Source organism: Ceratina calcarata, unplaced genomic scaffold (genome assembly GCF_001652005.2).
Source record: "Ceratina calcarata isolate Rehan_Ccalc_2016 unplaced genomic scaffold, ASM165200v1 scaffold115, whole genome shotgun sequence".
Classification (NCBI taxonomy): Eukaryota; Metazoa; Arthropoda; class Insecta; order Hymenoptera; family Apidae; genus Ceratina; species Ceratina calcarata.
In genome coordinates, this window is record NW_017132445.1 from 208,371 (window position 1) to 229,582 (window position 21,212).

Sequence of the window (21,212 nt, forward strand, 5' to 3'; positions counted from 1 at the left end):
CTGTATAGCCAATATATCCTTAAATATAGTCATGATACAGTTGAACATCTTTTATTTCTTCTTGAAAGCTTCAGACTTTCTTCTGGTCAACTTCCTTTCTTCTTAAAATGTTTTTACACGAGCGAAATACAATCTTGAAAGTACGAGGGACGATTTCTAAAAAAAGTGACCATTTTTCACGGTGCAAAGTGGCCACGCGAATCGGTGTTTATCTGAACCGGTTGATCTTTTGACACGCAGCGAAAACGCTTACTCGAAAAGGCGAAAGTGGAGGTTCTAAATAGCGATGAACAAGGTGTAGTTCATGGCCAAGACCGTGCGTTGCGGCCATTCGACGGAAGTTTATTCAAGCAATGACTCGTTCGGAGACGAAACTCTGTTCAGCACTCGTGCCTCTCAACGAGCCTCTTGGGCTCATTTTTAAGCTCAGTTTGTTTTCATATTATTAAATCTTCATAATATATTCACGACCAGAGTTCACTGATTATTTCTTATTTCCTTAGATGTTTCGTAAGGATTTTGATTCGATGGAGTTTTATATTTGAGACAGCTCATTGAATTAATAAATTTGTACATTTTGACTATTAATACTTTTCATTTCATTGAACATTGTATTATTTTGTATGAAAATTCTTATACGTTCAGTTTATATGTGTTGTTAAAAGCAAGTAACTTAGGCGTCTTGGTGACTTAAAATTAACAGTACAGTTACATTGGAAATCCCTTCCTTTCGGATTTGGCTTTGCGAATTTACCTGCTTTCTGGTGGGGCATAGAGCAGATAGTCTTGTCTTAACCTTAACTGTAGTTAGGTGGGCCTTGAAGAACGTTCAGGTAGTCCAGGAATCAACAGGTCGATGGTAGGTCGGTCCTTAGTCCTGAGTCATCAGTTGTCAGTCGTCCGTCGTAGTTCGGGCACGCAACAGCAAGTTGGTCCTCGTCCTTAGGAAGCGAACATCGATTTCTCGATCAAGGGAGTGCAAAAGCGTGAGCGGTAGACATGCAAGTGAGTGATTTGCTTTTTGCCTTCGAATCGGTAACCGTTCTGGCCCGCTGAACTTTATTACGTATTTACGGCCACGCAGCTGGGTGTATAGATTCTGAGAAACGCGAAGGCGAGGTAATTGCGTAAGTGCGTGGATTATCGAGTTCGTTTTCAACGAGTGATTTAGGCTTTCGTTTGTTCGACATATTCTTGGTATCTTTAATCGACTTGGATTTTGTGAAAGAATGAATAATTCCCTCTCGGTATTAATTTTTGTACATAGTGAATCCAAATGGAAATTGGGTCGCGTGGGAAGCGAGGCCAAACTTTTGTATCGCGTGATTGAAGGGTGTCAAGTATTGCTGGTAAATCGTTGAATTTCTTCTTGAATTCTTGTTTGTTTTCTTAAATGCAGTTACTTTGGAAAACACTCGAGGTACAAATAAGATGATGTAGTGGCTCGAAAAGGGGTCAGTGGGGTTCAAGTAGAATTGCTGGTTGCCCAAAAGTCTGACAAGCCCGGTGGTCGTTGATTAACGGTTGCGGCTTTTCTTAGTCTTTGTTACAGAATTGTAAGACGCGTAAGAGACGACTGCACTCCTTGCTTTCTCCCAAGTCCTGTTTTTTCGTCGGTTGTGCTTCATTTTTTTCGTTGCGGTTTCTAGTTAGTAGGTTTCGATGTGAACTGAGTCTTCGACTCGAGCAAGAGGTACGTACTTCGTATACCGTGATTTAGACTATCTCTTGAAACTACAGGCGAGTTATTAATTATATTCGAAATTGATCTTACATAAGAATTAAAAATTATAATAATTGCTAAAATTGTACAAAGTATATTTGGAATTTCGTACGAGGGCAATTACTAGAGACAGGCCACACAAATCTAATAGCAAATTAACGGAGACGTTTCCTTCCAATCAATAGCTACGTTTAATTGATGCGACAATAATCTCGGTTTGCTGAACCGCGTACGCTAATCCTATAAATCGTGAGTTTCTAAATTTAGACCATGGTGAAATCGGCCATTAATCTTGCATTTATTCGCCGATCAGCAGAGTTCCTTTATATACACAGTATCAATCGGACGTCTTTCTCCAAGTGACGATGCATCCATGCATCTACGATAATTATCGATTCCTCTGGTGGACGTTAATTAAAGAGGCTTTGCACATAATCCCTTAAAGGAAATTAACAATTGAGAATGCGTGAGTTTCGATTTTCACTTTCCTCTTGGTTTCATAAAAGTTCGCTAGAATTTAGAGGATATGTGTGAAAAAATCGTCGAGTTGGATGGGCGCCAGAGTAAAATTAGTCGAATCGAGAATAAATCCGCGGAAAAATCGTTCTGGCCTTGTCGAGCATCTACTGGTTATTTTATAATTAGACAACATTTACGTAAAGTCTTTATTTTGTCTAAAACTAATATCAACCGTATTGATATCAAAATAAGATCCGCAAGCTACATTGTAGGAGGAAAAACGAGATTTGAAAGGATCCATTTTGATCTCCCAGTCGGACAAAGGATCCATGAACTGCTTGCAGTTCGTTTCACTCTCCCTGGATCGATACGATCTGTAACTCGAAGCGCGACAGGGAAACGAGATTATCAGAGCCGAAACTGATTCGGCGTACGTGTTGCGGTGTTTCAGAATTCAGTGGCGTACCGGTGTAGTAGCGACAGTGACGAGGAGCCAGTCACGAAGCAGCCTCGACTCAGCCGCAGACACTCGCGAGGTTCTGGAAGGGAATCCCCGGGTCAGTCGGCTCGTTCAACGCGCGCGAGACGCCACAGAGCCGCGAGATCACGATACTACGAGGATACGAGCAGAGCGGAACACTACTCAGACACCGACGCGTCTTCCGAGAACCGCTCGATCGGCGATGGATCCTATTTTGAGGTAAAAATCGATCAATCTCTTCTTTCCTTCTATTTACAACGAGGATATAAGACGGTCTGTGATTTTTGAGTCTTGAAAACTCTATGTGCAACGAAACACGTGTGAGTAGATAAGAGTGTGTCAACAAGACAAACGATCTTCAATTGCAGATTTTTATTTAATACGCAAAGTGAAAGTGTCGTACGTATGAACGATGTAAAATGTGAGACAATACATTTAAACGTAGCATCGAACAGTGAAAATTGAAATTGAAATCCTTTGTAAGGTATATCTTTAACGAATATCTGACAATCCGGGAAAATAATTGTTCGTCAGTAAGCACTGACAGCAGGAAGTTTGCTTGACCCTGACAACCCATGATCTATAGTCGTTGTAGCGAAGATGGATTTATGGATTAACTTTGGGACCGCAAGCAAGGATACTTGGAAATATTCTCTTTATATTTTAGCCTTCTTCGTCAGCAGGGTCGTAGCCTAAAGTTGCATGTCTGCCTAAACCCGGTATTCGGGCCCAAGAGCGGATACCTGAATATGGAAATGAGTCTGATCCTTATTAGCAGCTATTGTTTCGTTCCAAGAACAAAAATGCTACGTTCCCTTTGCCTTAAGCAGTTCTATGCTATCCAACTTGTATACATTTATACCTGGATAGAATTATATACTTATCCCAATGAATTTTTGCCTATGTTATTACTATTTTGCTTTTACAATAGACTTTCTATCGGGCAGTGCATTATGTTAATTTTCCTAGTATTGTCTTTCGTTGAAAACGAATGAAATTCTATTGTGTTGTCTCGCGGTTTCGGTTCCGCTCGTAATTTTCAAGTTTATCGGGGAAAGTTTCGTTTAAAAACAAATCGGAGTCGCCGGTCGGAGTGTCGATAGCGTGATCGCGAGTGCATCGCGCGTGCACGGTGTAACGTTATTCGTTACACGCGCGTTGTTAACGTGAACGATCTATCGTACAGGAGCTACGACAACAACGTGATTATAGTGCGCGGAGCGGAACGCGTGCACGGTGGAACCGGCGTTCCTCCACGTTCTACCTCTTTGTTACCAGTGAAATTGATTTCGTTCTCAATCTTGTAAATTAATTTTCGCTTAGTAAAGGCTGTTATCGAATTTGCAAGTTTTTCAAACAAAATTTGTGTTCTTATCATTGATGAACGACGACGTTTAATAAAATTTGTAATCTGGTATCTGTTCAATTTTTTCGTTTTTCAAATCGTTTTGATCTCTTGTCAAATTTAATAAATCAGATGTAAATTGACCTTGAATCTTTGTGAAATGAACTCGCGACACGGTTATTGCTGAAAAAGTCATCAGGAAGCAGTATTAAGGCTTGCGAATTGCACGGTGGAGGAACGGTATCTCTTATTTTTTACCATTTCTTTCCCTCCGATTTTTTATCGTTTTTCATCATCGAGGAAGTTCGTAAATCTTTCTTGTCCGAGGCGCGTCGCTCTGCTCGAGCGGAATGAGAACTCGGCGGGAGAAAGTGCACGCGGGACCGGGCCTTTTACCTTCTGAAATATTCACGAGGCGAAATAAAATAAAAATTGAAATTGACGCGTAATTGCGTGTACGTGACGTCGCCGTCGCTGTGAAACTTTGCTTCATTAAACCGCGTCGCACCGCGCGTCTACCCTCTCAATTAATCAGAAACCATGTACGCATCCCTTTTCTTTCGTTCGCGAGGGAAAACCTGTTTTACTCACGTCGGTGTTATATTCACGATCATTACGTTTCATTACTACTGCTAGTATGTCCTTTCGAGTAACCCTTTCCCACCGTAACTAGTATTATTATCATTGCGTATTCTTTGTTTATAGGTACTTTTAAAATTGTAAAAAATTCTTTCCGTACAATTTATCATTCTAAGAAATTTTGAGAGACCTGTAGCTTCGTTTTAAATGGTATATCTAACTCAATAGATCAATATGAGTTCAAATTGTTGATTATTACAATGAAAACAAATTTAATCCTGTACTAGGAGGAATATTTTGTTCCCAGATATTTTGACAGATTGTTCGCTACGACGTGCGAGCTAGCAATTTGATCGATAATTAACATCTTATCGCGTGAAATTATCATGATAATGGTCACGCGCGTCGCGCTCGGACAGTCGTAGAAGTTAGATGTTTATTTTGATATTTATCAGGTGAAAAGTACTGGGAAAGTTAAAAATAAATCTTGTGACTCATCGCAATTGATCAGTCCGTAATTTCTGATAATTATTTTAACGATGTTATTTCTTTATTATTCATGGAAGATCTAAGGATATCCAGTCTTGAACGGAGGCGTGCTTATTATCTGATTGCAGGATGAACTGTGTCAGATGTGTGTGATGGACACAAAGTCCGAGGGAGTGGGAGTTTCCGAGGAAGTTAAACAAATCGCGAGCACTTTAGGCGACCAGGGGGAAGAGGCTGATATAGAGGAAGGCGCGTTGACCGAAGACGAGGAGGACGATATGCCACCGATTCCCGACACCGTGCCAATGACAAATTCGACGATTATCGCGCAGGGCCGCGATCAGATCGACGGCCAGTCCGGAAACGTCGAACAACCAAACAGCAATCGTGCTACTAACGAGCCAGTGAAGCGGCGCACAAGGATCGAGGAGGTCGCTTCTTTTAACACGTAAGAAACGATCAACCAGAAATATTATAATTAACATTCTTTCACGATATAATACAACGTAACATCATTTCATATACGAATTGTATATAATTTGATGAATCCGTTCAAAGCGTTTTTATTATCTTATTACGTAAGAAGCGAACTCTCGTCGTATTAGGCTGATCCGTGTCGTCCCGCGTTAGATCCGACAGGCAATCGAAGAACATAGCGACCTTCTACGCGCGGCACCCCGACACTGACTCAGAGCAGAACGAGGAGGCTGCGGCGGAGGAGTCGTCCGAGGAGGAGTGGACTTACACGTTGTCGAGAGCGAATAACGTCACGACGGAGTGTAAAACGAACGTGCTGGTGGTGGAGGTCCAGGGCGAGGACCTGGGCAAGGCGAATGCGAATACGAGCGAGATGAAGCCCGTCAAAGAGGCGTCCGCGCAGGGCGTCGATGCGACTTCAAACGAAACCGACGACGCGTCCTCCCAACGCGAGAAGGACAGCGATGACGAAACGAGAAACGACAAGACGAGCATCCAGAGGCTCATTAAGGAGGTGGAAAAGCTGGTTGGCGAGGACAGGCGGTCCAAGATGTTCCCCCAGCTCATTCTCGACGATAAGAAGGGTATGACGAACAATCATCGCGCTAAGTACGCAAGGATCAAGGAGTGGTTGAAAGAGAACGAAGGACGATCCACGTCACAGGTGAGTCACAATTATTATAGCCGCGGGTTCGATGATCGCTTTTTATGTTGAGATCATGTGAGTGGTATTTGTTTTTTTATGTATGTATTTGTTTTGTTGTGTTGTATGTTAATGAGGAGGTGAAGTCATTCTTGTGAGAATAGAAATTCGTCGATGTTTAAATTTATCTGTAGTTTATTAAAGGAAACGAATTTTTGCGTTTGATCAGAATATAAAAGGAGAAAGAACATGAAACAGTCGTCTAACCGAATCAACTGCGCGCGCGTCGGTTTTAACGAGGTCTAAGGGGGAATTAAAGCGTTTCGTAACAATTGTAATCAGGGCGAGTTACAACCGCTGGACAGTTGCGATGCGAGTGGTGAGACGGAGGACTCGGACGGGGAGAGGCAGTCGGTTTCGTCGGAAGATCTTCAGAGCAGCGTTGCTACTTATCGGCGATTCAGAGGTGCGTTGGGATGCACGTCGCAGTCGGTGTCGCAAGAGATTTTCGATGATGCCGAAAAGACGCCGATCAACGAAGCGCATCCAATGATGGATAACGCAAGCACGCCGAAAGTCGTGATGCGGACCAAACAGAAAGCGAACAACGGTCACAGGCCATGGAGTGTCTCCTGCATCTCGCAGATCGGGAATAATTCTAACTTGAATCAAGCGAACGACCCGATATCGCAATTCTCCATAAGCGAAACGGCGCTGCATCAGCTGATCGCGACTCCGCCGACCAAGTCTGTATCTCTCGATGCATCGTGAGTAAATATAATAAATGTTCGCTTTTTCAAAGTACATGGCGTGCACGTTTAGTTAATAGCACAACTACAACCGCGACGACTGTGTCATTTCTTTTACCCTTCAAATTACAGGGGATCAAGGAAATCGTTTAACAATTCAACATCCACGTTGCTGGAAGAATCGATCATTTGTCATGACGGTCGCGTCATTCGAAATAGTTCACTGCGGAGGAAAAAGAGCAGGCTTCGAAAGAAAAATCTTGTAGGATATTTCGTAGATAAAGTTTTATTCCTCGATCCTTCATACATTATCTCTACATCGTTTTTTCTTCTCTGTTCAGGGCCGTAAAAGTGACTCTAGCTCGGAAGGCGTAAATAATGTGAACCAGTCCGCTGGAAGCGATGGCAGCTCGTCAAACCAGCAACGTTCTCCTCGGAAGGTGAACGGAAGTCGTGGGATCCGTACCATTTCGCGGGACAGCCACGGTCGTTTGACTACTCTAGTAAAATCAGGCTCGTTCTCGGGCTGCACCAGTCACCACCAATTCGCTGTAGAGAGGACGATTGTCAGCGATCCGACACCCCCGTTCAGGTTACTCTGCTGCATTTCAATGGCTTCCACGTCAGAGACCGAGGGTGAAGAGCAACGCAACTGTACAAGGGGTTGCTTCGCTTATGAGGAAAACTTGTTAGATACCGTGCTGAACAATAAGGATCTCTGTCTTAATCAACAAATGAATGTCGATAGCGACGTCGAAATGAACAGCCTTGGCAACAATTCGGTCTCCGAGCAAGCTTGGGACAACTATCAAGTAACCATTCTATTTTATTTTAATTTGTACCTCCTATTTGCCAAAGGAGTTGGTTTAGAACTTTGAATTAGAATAAATAGACGTATTAATCAAATTAATTAATCACAAATCGATCTCTCTGATAGGATAAGTATTCGAGCGAGCCGTACAGCGAAGCGCCAGACGTAGAAACTGCCAGAAGATTACTGGAATTTGGGGACGACTACCGAAATTACCTCGATAGTCAGTCCGATTGTGCCTCCAGTATGAGCGCAGTTCCCGCTAGTTCTCCGCTGCCTAGAAGTCGCATGCATCATGTACGTTTCACTTTATTACTCGTTCTTGATCAAGTATCCATATTCTTCCTGTGATACGTCATCTTACAATTTGTACCATTAATGGTAACAGTAGATCATCAAATAGTAGATTTGTTACGGATTATGATAGCAGAAAGCTTCGATATTTGCAATAAATTTTTTACACGTAATCTTACACTGAATTATTACCTTACGCCAGATACGCATATGCATATTTTTCTTTTCTAAGTAAATTATTTGTGAGTTTCTTTCCTTTTCATCTCAGGTGTAACTCTCGAACGTAATGATCAATGGACTGTACTTTCTAGTTTGTTGCGAGAATCTTAAAACGAAATTTTCTTTTCACGCAACAACGCGTTTCACCGTCTAATCTCTCGTTTCTTATTGAGCCTCCGGCGAGCGCGTTTCTGCGGCGATGCTTTAACGAGGATAAACGATGTAATTAGAGATACGGTTAGTGCTGTCTCGCATGCTGTAATCTGGACCACATTTTCAATGACGTTTGATTACCACGGTTTATATTCATGCGAAATATATTTTATTTTATTTCAAATAAATTTTCTGATTATTCGAAGTTAAATTTGTGAAACTCTGTTCTTGAATATTATCAGGTACTTTGTAATTTTACATACGTTCTTGTGTACAAACTCATGAACTCGTTATCTGTCTCTAATCTAAGATAACCGAGATTACACATTTTTAAGAAACATGTTATTGATTGATACGCGTTTCGGGTGCTGCTGACAGAGCAGTTACAGTTCCTCGCGTGACTTAAACATGATTTAACTAGTAAATTTCCAAGCCCACGATTCCTTTCCTGTTAATTTAATACCCGTTACACACAATTAACAAGTCATTCTCAGCGAGAATTTTCAACGTCTTAACGCAGTACAATTTCGAGTTAGGTTTCACGGTATACTGAGTCTTAAACAAAGCGGGCGTAATTTCAAAGTAAAATGAAATTGGTAAATTTGTCACAGGAAATACCCGACACCACGGAGAGCAGCGAAAGCGAGAGTGACGTGGAGGACATTCGGAACGTGGTCGAGAAATCGCAGTCGCAGTTCGTGTTAGCCGAGAATCTGTTCTCGAGGACGAAAAATGACGACACAATTTCAAATCCGGACTGTGTATGTATGATTTTCTCAAATATGTTTTACGTGGTACGTAAGGCAGTTCATTACTGTGATAATTTGATAAAGAATCTGCGAAACTACTTCGTACGATCATCGACTATCGTACGACCATAAGTCGATCATTATTTATATTCTAACGCATGAAATATTTTTTATTGCTTTTTCTGCTTGAACACTCATTGCTTTTTATCACAATACCAATACCACGCTTACGCAGTTCGTTTGCGCTGTGCTTTTATTTATTATAAGTGCCATAATTAGTGCTAAGCTTTTTTTATTGTAATCATGTAATTGATTAAGAATGTGATCTACTGTATGTTTGTATTGTTTTTTTTAATTAAATTACGTGACGATACTACGTCCAATGTTAGTGTGTATGCCACACCGAACTGAACATAAGTTAATTTTTAATAACAACGCATTGAGCTCTGCATTGGAGCTCAATGTGGCAACGTTAATTACGTACGTAATACGTAGCTTAGGTTACAAAAAAAAATGTGTGTAGGATAAAATAAAATTGTATTATACATAATTTCGTTAGATTAAAGACAATTATTTAAAAGTAGACATAAGATTGCGTTTCGATTTGTGTTCGTGTTCGTCTGCCTACTTTACTCTTACATTTTATGCAAATGAAAAAATAGTAATAGGGAATTATAAAATAGGATATTATATTATTAAATAAATTGCGAAATCATTCAACGTCTACCGCGATTTTCCGCACGAGCAAATTTCAATTGTGGGTAATAAAGGTCCATTTGCATGTTGCTATTCAATCATTCAATCCTTTCCGCTTTTGCTATGTACATACAAATCCGATCGTAACCGGAAATGCACGATGCACGACTCGCTTTTAATGCGCTTGGTTCAGACAGTTCCTCATTGCTCCTTGTACAGTGAAGTGTTGTCATCTAATTGCAAGGTATGATTATAATATATTTTCTATAATTTAATCCTATCGCGACATGTGTTTTCTTGCTTTTGCTTTATTGCTTGCGTTTACAGTTCCAAGTGAATGAATCGAGTAGTCGATAAATTTCCATAAAAGTTTTAAACGTCATTCTTTCTGTCGAGTCGTAAACATAACCGAGCGTCTTCCCGAGCACGTAAGAGATAGAGAAAGCATATTTTGAAAGAGTTTCTGCCTGTCTCTTACTCACACACCGACAGAAACGAGATAAACTCTTTCATTCATTTTCTTTCTCTTAATCAGCTGACTTTATTTCATTTAGGCGCTCGGTTTATTTTGATATGCCGATGGTATCGGCCATGATGGTCGTAAATAACGTAATTAGCAGTGCTTCTTGCTTTTGTAAAATATAGTTATTAGTGACGTGAATTGGTTTCGTGGGTAATTACGTACAAATTTGTGTTTATAGAGTCAAGTCGAGTGCGTGTGCAGAGAGAATTTACGATGCCTTCACGCGTTATTGGAGTCTGTGAGCAGTTCGTTCCGGAGCGAAAAACACGTGAAACAAATACGTGGTAAGTACAACAATCAGATTGACCGTCGGTCGTTTCCTATTTCGTGCATAGCTGCTATATTAATTACCGCTATGAGCGGACTCGTATTTTTGCTTCTTTCTTAATTCTTTGCTCCACCTTGAACCGTTAATTCAGAGATACCATCGCGATCTCGATCGCGAAGAGAATTTTATTTTTTACTATCAATTTCTATTGGATTGAAAATACTGATTATTGATGAGAGTGGAAATGAACCGAGGAATTCCACGGATTTGCTAACTAGACTTTTAAGGTGTGTGTAAATACTTTGAAAAGACTGATATACAATACGTATTAGCATGTGAGAAGTGTATGCGTTTGAAATGATGTTCATATAAAGCTAAGTATCTTCATAATTATATTTACCGTAAAGATTGTACAAAAATATTGAATGAATCAAACGACTTAATTAATAGAGACAATAAACTGCCATCGAGATGCATACGTATCGATGCATGCATGCATTTTGCCTGATCGAGCTGATTATTTCTGCCTGTTGAATAATTAATTATTTTCATACACGAATGATTTGAATATCATTTTGTGCAATGTAATTTTTGGAGCGATGATCAGGTTGCGAAGTAATTCTTCGAGGAGTGCCTTAGTAATGTAGCGAAGTAATTCTGCTTTTAGTTAATTTTTGTACATCGTTCATATTGTAATCATTATGGAATAAACGCTGCTTTGTTGTGGCTTCTTAATCGTTTTTTTCTTTTGTTTCTTTTATTTCCTACGGAGTAGATATTTCAATTCCTTATCAGTTTCTAGTATTTCAACATACTTTTTTATTACTTTCTTTACACTTTTGTAATGGTAGAGAAGCACAGTTTCGATTATATTCGTTGTTTATGTAAGTAGTTTCAAATGTTGCCTGCATCCGGTTTGTTTATCTCAATTACACGCCTTTCATTTAATTACAGTAGTAATCTCTAGTTGCATCGCATACCGTACGTCCAACCACTCGTTTATTCGACGAGTTTAAAGCCGATTCTCTGCAGCTGTTATCTGCTTGTAGCATGAAATCTTTTAGCACAACTTTGTAACTATGGCAGAAGCATTCAAGGAATTGATTTTGGTAAACAAACTACTGATTTCTATGCAAAATAAATCTTTTGTGATATCAATTTTAGAAATTATATCTAAATTCAGGAACCTTTCACGTTTCAAAGTTAATGATGTGTATTTCTAAAATGTGCATCTATGAATCTACTGTTTATTTGGAGGTATCGAATCTAAAGATAAAGTCTCAAAGATTTGTATGTTCTCCATCCAAGATCAGTGATTTAAATGACAATTCCATGAGTCAATAAACGATTATCGAGGCATCTTTAAGATTAGGTACCGGTTGCGGTCGACAGTTAACGCCGGGGGTGCGTGTGGGTTCCGCGTGTAGGAGTCGTGCATATCGAGTGCACCTTCGGATCTCTCACCTTATAAGAAGCACCGGGGCTGTGAAGCTACGCGACGGAATCGCACGAACCGTTGCTCGGTAGTGATCGTGCTCGAATTGCCGGAGAGAATCGTCCGCGGCGAAAACCGGCCGGTTCAGTAGCTCGGTTTTCCTTTTCCGCGCCGCACGTTTGCTCGCCTTTCCTCTTCTTTACTCAACAGCTGATTCGCCACGCGCCGCTTGACGTCTGTTACTACGCGCTTCGCAGAGAATTAACTTTCTTCATATCATGCCGTACCTTGAATAAATACCCATCGAAAATTCTTCTTCGCTGTTGCTACTGAATGTTTTAATAGTAAGTCCAGAGATTTAATGATTCGAACTGTGTCTCGAGTTAATTGAAGTTTCCAAATCATGTCTGAGTGAAAAATTGGATTATAAAATCGTTTCGATTATTGGATTATAGTAATTAGTGCGGCAAATTAGAAAATAGAAAATTTGCGTGACGAGTTCCGATGATGTTGAGACGGGGGAACAGTGTCGAGAAAGATTCACCGGATACCTGTTATCAGCAGATTATCGCGAAGGATCAACCGGATGATGCCTGTACGTACACTTCCGTATATGTCAAACCTTCCACCCGTAAATCCTTTTCGGCCACACTCGTCGGCCTTGGACGAGTCATTCTAATGTACCACTAGATGTACTTTCTAATTCTCACCGTCGAGTTTTTAATTTTGTCTACGGCGAGACCAAAATTCATGTTTCACGTTAGCTAACATCCTCCTGTTTGTTTTAACTTTCGTTCGATTGTACGGTTAACAATAGAAATGGTCCCTGACATCATCCCGGAAGATAACTCAATATTCTTCATCGCTATTCCGTTACCTGTCAAATCGATTGCTCGTGCTCTTTTCCTTAAAGCAACCGAGTCAGCTGCGATATTTAGTTTCGCATATCACTCCATCATTCGCTTCAATAAAATTTCCTATCAGGCGTAAGTTCTATCGGATAATTGAATTAAACTCGACAAATGGAAATCTTTGATTGGTATTAATGTTAGTGAGAGCTACCCGTTTGCGTGTTTTCTATTTATTGCGACGTTCGCAATTCGCGAAGCGTGTACACGCCGGATCGAGATGAATTCACGGTTAATTTTACCACAGGCGCCTCTGACATAAGTCCAAGTCTCTAAATCTTGTGTTTCAACCTTGAATTTTCGTTGGCAGGTCTAACAATGGCAAGTCTAATTAAATTAGCATAATTCTTCTTGTGATAATTATTCTGCTGCTAATTCGAAAGAAATACGTTTCTTTTTTTTTTATTCTGTATCAAATACGTGATTGACATGCAAATAAATGATTGTTATTTGATAACTGATTAGGTATGAAATAAGTGAAATAGGCAAAGGTGAAAAATAGGTCGAGGTAATCTCTTGCTGCCTAAAGTTATCATTCGCTGCCAGGCAATATTAATAGCAACTTAACTATCAGTTCATGTTTACATTGAACCCAAACTAGTAGTCGCGAGCATGAAATATTTCAACGCACACGCTCGCTTACTCCTCAATTTGTTACTTCGCAACCAAACAAGTTATCACGATTCTATCTGCTGTCTAACGCGAATTTTCCTCTGCTCTCTAATTTAATATCATTTTACATTGATTCCCGACTGTACATTTGAAATGTACGTGTATATACATACGTATTTGCGAAGCCACTCGGCGTGGAATTAAAGTAGAAAGCATCGGTGGAACACAATCGTCCCGCAACCGTTTCACCGTTGCGTTGTCCAAGATCTCGGTCCGATAGAAACTTTAGAAGCTGGTTGATTAATGAGCTTGCATTCATTCTCGCGTTAACGCTGACCCGTTTCGACGTGGTCGCTTTCGTAACGCCGTTGTTCACACGTGGGTGTCTACGTGGATGTTCCGCTAGAATAATACCCACTGGCCAACGCGATTTTTATTACGATAAAAACTGTTTGCGATACATTTTAATTTTATCCACTCCGGAGTGGATTGATTTAAAACGTAGTTCAAGAGTTCGTATAATCAATTGCACAGATTTGCCAATTCGAAGGATTTTTATGAACCATTGAAAGATAAATGAATTGTATTAAGAGGAGTTTCTGACTCCTAAGATTAATTATTTCTCCATCGACTAGTTGATTTTGCCTCGCGGCTAATTCCTTGTGTAACGATCAGAAAATTGCATGCATCTCTTGCGATTCTTTCGTTCCACTTTATCGTGGCATCGGTGGGAAAGATGACCGGCAGGAAGAAGAGAGGTCTGCCGATTTCTGCTCTAGTAAACGTGTGCGTTCGAGCGTGATAACGCGGGATGCGTATTACATTTGATACACGATACACGTTGTCGTAGTTATTTCGTACATTTCTCATTTCCTGTGGGTCACTTCCATCGATGCTGCGACCTTATGACTTTTTCTTTGCGTGCACCATCACTCTTCTTCCGTTCCATGCATTAAATTCGTCAACCAGTATGTTATAATAATACCTATCGTGTCCGGATACGTGAGTCCTGATTATGTGAATTCGTGTAACGCAGTACGATTTTTGACAATCAAATTTGACCCTGAGTTCAGATAAAAATATTGCTATAATCTGTTTTATAATGCTATTAATAAGCGAATTTTTCAAAGTGAAACTTCGTGAAATAAATCGCGTGAGCAACGAAAAGATTTCCCTTTGTTTCCATCATACAGTAGTAGAACGTGACCCGTTTTTATAGCTTGGAATTCGTGATTTCACTTGATAACTGCAGTCCATTACGGCTGGCCGCTGTTTTTACGAACTACCCGCGACAAAGTGAAAGTTGTTTTTTCCGTGAAAAGCGCGAAAAAGTCGTCGGGGTTTTCCTATGGGTTCTAGAAATCGTATCAAACTTTTATCTATCAGTCTATACCTATCTGAATCGAGAATAGTACGACACGTGGCCTTCGAGAGCTATTTTTAGTTAACGATTATGTGAATTAATTGGTTCTCTTTTATGTCTTCCGACATACTGTCATCAACACGATAGTCAGGTTTTGTCGATAATATTTTTTAACACATTCGTGTATAGATTGTATTACCGGCTTTTGTAATTTATGTGATAAGATTGCAATGTTTGACTTTTGTAATTTTCTATAAAATTGTTTGCCACGTTTCGTTATTTACTTTCTTCTAATTGCAAGATTCTTGTTACTATTTACGAGATAATTACTTGGACGCCTCGGTCACGGTTACCATGTTGAACAGAGAAGAGAATTTCGAAGCTTTCACCTGGCAATTTATTTACCTTGTAAAGAAGACGCTTTATACCAACAACAGCTAGGTACACGCATTTAATTAGAGGAAAGCGTGATCAGGGGTGTAATTGAGTATGACCTATCGGTAGGTCACCTGTTCTGACATTTGTACTTGACTCGGGGCCGGCAATTAACAAATCCTGTCAGAGTCACGATCTACCTAATAATTTACCCAACATAGTTTCAACTTCAAACTGCGAGTCTAATTTCTAACGCTTCAAGAATATTTATTTCAATTGTTTTATTGATGCGCAATTGGAATTGTAATTAGTATTAAAATGTATGGAAAATTATGTATACTTTGAAGAAAGTGGGTAGTTGATTCGATAATTATTAGTATCAGATATCGTTAACATGAAATCGTTTGCGTGTTCGACGGGAAATCGCTCCGGATGCTGTAATGTGGAAAGAAATTGTAATCACTGGTATCCCGGGGAAAGCCTAAATACCAGGACATTTTTATATCGAGTCTCATGACTTTTCCAGCGTTTTTGCTGGAGAAAATAATCGCCTCACTTCCATGTGCAATATGCACTAATTTTTCATTTCAGTTTCTCAGAAATTGATAAATAACTGATAACGATAGTAGTATTGCATTTTTAAAGATTGTTCTAATTTATATGTAAAGTAAAAATTTTTATGCACTCTATATGCAAATTTTTGGTACAGATGAATCTTGAGGAAGATTTATGGTCTCGTGAAAGTGAAAGTTGTTGAATCGAGTTATCGAAAACGGTATCGGTCGTTTAAATCGGAATTTGCGCATATTTATAAAGGGTGCCATGTCTCAAGAAAGAAAGTACAAAGAAAGTAAGAGAAGAAGCGGGTCATCGAAGCCATTCTTGGTTCATATGCACGCGTGTCGATATAAGCTTCTTGACCTTAAATGTCTGACCACTTATACTGACTGACATAACTCTAGCTGGAAAAAATGACTATCGCGAGAGTGACGTAAATAGTAGTACCACGTTAACATCTACGAAGCTACGGCTTGTAATTGCATAGAACACTTCCGTTCGGAACGTGGCTGCAAAGAAAAGGAGAAGACAAAAGTATGATTGTATATTGTAAAACGCTCCACTTGAAGGCATTATCAACTTTCTCCGAACTCATTTATATCTCTTTCCGCAAAATTAAGTTTAAGTCTTTTGAAATTCTTAGTTCTCAGTAAAGTGAAATGTTGCTAACTGCTATCACCTTGTAACTCTATAATGTTAGATAGTTCTAAGTCATTAAACAATAATTATGAACGCTTCGTTTAGAATGGCCGTCTTTTTGTTTCAGGCATGTTAGAAATGTGGGAGTCTCTCACTACCAAAGTAGAGGAGACTCAGAGAGCCAGTGCGCTTCACCGCGAGCTGGCTGCTTTTCGTTCAGAGTTCAAAGCAGCGCATGATAGACTCTTCTCGTACGAAGTCACTTTGGAACAGCCACATGTGTTGGACGAGAGGATTAATCGAATTACGGTAAGAATTCTAATTATTAAATATTTTTAAACATCGAACATCTGCGACATTGGCAATCGATCTGGACCTGACATCAAGTTCGATTCTCTTTCCTTAAATATTAATTTTGATTGAAATTGTGCACATTAGTTCATTAGATAAAAGACAAATTTATTAATCTAGATACAATTTAAAAGTTAGAAATTTTAAACTTAATTGTAGTTCTTCGCTTGGCGAACGCCGGCCGCTTACTTTTATTAACTCTAATTATAATTGCAAGTATTAGAAAATTTTAAATGAAAAGGTCGGTCGGTCTATTCGTGTACCTGGTCCGTGCTGATAGCAGACGTCGATAAGACTTATCGTGGTCGGTAACTGATGCTTTCCTTCGTCGGTACTCGCAACCAACTGTTGTACCTAGTTCGTTCCTTCAGCGATTGCACTGACTACAGATGACGCCAACCGAGCCTTTCTCCTCCACTGGCTATCAAAATTTCATTGTAAAATTAAGGAACAAATATTTATTAAAAAAAAATCAGATCGTTGATGAAAATGTGTAGAATATTTGAGAATTTATTTGGTTAATAAACGAAAGGCTTTAGTTATTTTATTGAGTGGCCCTTAATTAAACACAATCTTGTAAAAAGTACCAAGCATTCTTCCTGAGCCTAAATTGTACTACTATTCACAGGCCATAAATCTCTCAAATATTCATCATCAGAGTCATCGGCAATCGAAGTCACGTTAACTCCCATTCCGACACGATATTCGATTCGCATAGAATCCGAGAGCGTTCCCCGGAGCGGAACAAGCTCCGGCATTATTAAAAACATCTTGGAGAAGTTAGAAAGCCGGTTGCGAGAGGAGCGAGAGGTGAAAGTAGGCGAAATAGGAGCGGCGGGGGTGGCTAAGGCACGGCGAAACCCGGAACAGCCAGGGGGTTAGCGCGGAGGCGTATAAAGGGAAGGAGAGGGCCAGTCAGGAGGCAAGGATAGAGGCAGAGAGTGGCGTAAAAGCGTAGTCGTGTCGCACGTACGCTCGTCTGACGGCGACGTGCCCGGCATCGCAACTCGCGGCAGCGAACGCCGACGAACCTAGCCAACCCTCTCAGTTCCACCCCCCGAGAGTCATCCCTCTACTCCCTGAACCCCTCTCTGGAAACCTCTGGAACACCCTCGTCTCCACCTCCTTCTTGTTTCTCGCTTCTCCCATCGTTTCACTTCCTCCTTTACTCCTTTGTCTTTGTCCATTCCATCGAGTAACTTATCACACTTTTATTTTCTGGTTTATTACAATCTGTCTTCTTCACTTTTTCACTTAGAAATCGTCGCTCCTTTTAGAATACCATGTAGTACGTATCAGCCTTCTTTATACGTATCTCTCAATTTCTGTCTACACGAATATCTACAATGCTGGAACGTCCCTTTTCCTTCCCCACTTCCGCTACCACTTTCTTCGATTCGGTTCTTTTACTTCCTATCACCTCTTTGCTTCTATTTCTCGTTCAGGCGAGTCTTCTTTTTCCAGGATCTCGTGTATCCCTCATCCCTTTCTGTAATATCCCCAACATCCCTCCAGCCTCATTGCGAAGACCAAACACACGCTCCCTATCTATCATCAAGATGTATCAGCGTTGCCGGGTGAACTCTGCTGCATTATGCAGCAGGGCGCAACGTCGTCTAGTCGGCGCGGATCCTTCTTACTTTACATGTTTCCACGTTCCACCAACGGTTAACCGGTCCTTAGTCGGGCTCGCTGAAAGAAAAGCTCGACAATCTCTATACTTGTTTTGCGTGTCAGAATGCAGTCGAGTCATCGCGAGGCTCACTGTGCGAAAGGTTTCAGGAACGAAAGGGTTGACGTCGAAGTACCCCGTGCAAGGGTGAAGCACGTGCTTCAAGGATCAGCTTCCTGTTGCACTGGGCTCATGCTTGTTTCAAAATATCTCTTTTGGATCTCAAGAAAGAGATTTTCATTTCCTTCTTTTTTTTTATATTAAGATTATATATATTTTCGTTGAAATGGAATAACAATTTCATATTAAATAGTGAATCGTGTATAAAAGCAGATTCAGTTTTTTAACTTTTATCATAAAAAAAATCTGCAAAACTGAATATTTCGAAGAGTTGCACGTTCAGCCAACTCTCACCCTGTCGTGCTTTTTCTGTCGTATGGCATTAACCTGTCCGGGAATCGATTAGCCGCGTTCACGGGCGTCGTCGTCGCGTCGAATTAATTCGCATGCACGACGTACGACGGAAAGCGCGACAGAATGAGCGAGCGAGTGGTGCAGGGCGCGAGACCAAACGGAATGCACCGCCGCGTGTATCACGCATTCGTAAACAGGCGTGTCCGACCGGTGCCACGGTATCGCGAGCCGCTGATTGCGTTATTGCGTAATTTCTGCGCGACGACGCAACAGTGGCGTCTTGCGTTTTATATTTCACTCATTAGCGACTTACGCTCCTGCGTGAGTCGCTTGCGGATCCTCGTGAGAAAAGTCTAGGGTCTGGTATTTTTAAAGCGAGAGATCGTAGAAGAAGCAATAGACGTTTTGCAGAATTTTTATATTTGTATTATGCATAGTTGCCATAAACGTTGTAATAGAAATTAATATGTTTCGTCTAATAATTGTTCTAATATTTAATACAATGTTTGATATAATACTAACAGTAGTGAGTTAATAAGAACTACTATTTGCATTGAACTTGTCTTTAAAAGCTCGTTTTATACTGGAGTCGTGATATTCCTAATTGTCAGAGTATAGATTTACTTCTACTACTTAACGCGCAGTGATATTTCTCAAATGCGTTTGAGATATAGTGAAATTGAATTATAGATGAACGTAGATACCCGATCACTCTTTCAGAAGTTCTCACTGTACCGTAAAACAGTCCGTATCCTCGATTCAAATTTATTTTTCATTATTAGAAGAATCTCTCGAAATCCTTTCATTCCATCCAAAAGATCTCCACTTTCTTTACGATATCACCGTGTCGCGATCAGAAAACGTGTGGATACTACAAACAGAAAGTTAATTGTTCACACGTGATCTTAAATAGAAAAACAAGTCGATTCAGGGAACAAGGCGACCAAAGAGAGAGAGGGAGAGAGAGAGTAAGCTCATAGACATGCAGAAGCAGCGACGGCAGCAGACCGCTCTGTATACCGAATTCGAATCAATTGATTGGCTGTTGATTGGAAATTGAATTAGATCGGAATGTGCGTGTCTGCGCAGGCCGGGAACCGCGGTTGGAAGAGGGCAGAGGGTTGACGGGGATGGAGGCTGGACCCGAGTTGTAAAGGGTGGGTGGTTACGGAAGAGGGGAACGGCTTCTGCGTTCGCGATGTGCACGGAATATCAATGGCCAGCCACTTTTCGTCGCGACCGAGAGCGGGCAACGCGCTTCTCTTTTCTCTGTCCTGCTTTTCTCCCCTCGCCCGTCCGGATCTCTTTGTTCTCACGCACGTGAACACCGCTTTTCACGCGTCTGACCTTTTTGACGGCGTGCCTGGAATCGCCGCGCCGCCGCCGCCGCCGTCGTCGTCGTCTCGACCATGGATTTGCATCGATTAGCGGCAACCGCGAAGAATATCGATTGCCGATCGAGCTCATTTGTGACCAGGATTTAGATGGGAGAGAGTCGTTTGCCCAGACGGATTGATTCTACTTTTCGCAAGACGAGATTAGAATACTTCTTATCTTAAAGTGTATTCTATTATTATTAAACTCTTCAAAAACTTTTTGCCAGGGATAGCACACGTTCAGCCAACTCTCACCCTGTCGTGCTTTTTCTGTCGTATGGCATTAACCTGTCCGGGAATCGATTAGCCGCGTTCACGGGCGTCGTCGTCGCGTCGAATTAATTCGCATGCACGACGTACGACGGAAAGCGCGACAGAATGAGCGAGCGAGTGGTGCAGGGCGCGAGACCAAACGGAATGCACCGCCGCGTGTATCACGCATTCGTAAACAGGCGTGTCCGACCGGTGCCACGGTATCGCGAGCCGCTGATTGCGTTATTGCGTAATTTCTGCGCGACGACGCAACAGTGGCGTCTTGCGTTTTATATTTCACTCATTAGCGACTTACGCTCCTGCGTGAGTCGCTTGCGGATCCTCGTGAGAAAAGTCTAGGGTCTGGTATTTTTAAAGCGAGAGATCGTAGAAGAAGCAATAGACGTTTTGTAGAATTTTTATATTTATATTATACATAATAGCCATAAATGTTATAATAGAAATTAATATGTTTTGTATAATAATTGTTCTAATATCTAATACAATGTTTGATATAATACTAACAGTAGTGAGTTAATAAGAACTACTATTTGCATTGAACTTGTCTTTAAAAGCTCGTTTTATACTGGAGTCGTGAT

The 21,212-nt window shown here is 40.8% G+C and overlaps 1 protein-coding gene across 1 annotated transcript in view; it reads left to right on the top strand.

The window, feature by feature from the left end:
• Nucleotides 1-21,212, top strand: part of LOC108623434 (uncharacterized) — a 213,758-nt gene that overhangs the window by 64,592 nt on the left and 127,954 nt on the right. Inside the window, exons 8-17 of the mRNA XM_026812198.1 lie at nt 2,634-2,882; nt 5,205-5,524; nt 5,707-6,217; nt 6,539-6,963; nt 7,078-7,207; nt 7,287-7,757; nt 7,883-8,053; nt 9,034-9,183; nt 10,569-10,674; nt 16,676-16,857. Of these exons, the coding sequence (XP_026667999.1) occupies nt 2,634-2,882; nt 5,205-5,524; nt 5,707-6,217; nt 6,539-6,963; nt 7,078-7,207; nt 7,287-7,757; nt 7,883-8,053; nt 9,034-9,183; nt 10,569-10,674; nt 16,676-16,857 (2,715 nt within the window). The remainder of the gene's footprint in view (nt 1-2,633; nt 2,883-5,204; nt 5,525-5,706; nt 6,218-6,538; nt 6,964-7,077; nt 7,208-7,286; nt 7,758-7,882; nt 8,054-9,033; nt 9,184-10,568; nt 10,675-16,675; nt 16,858-21,212) is intronic.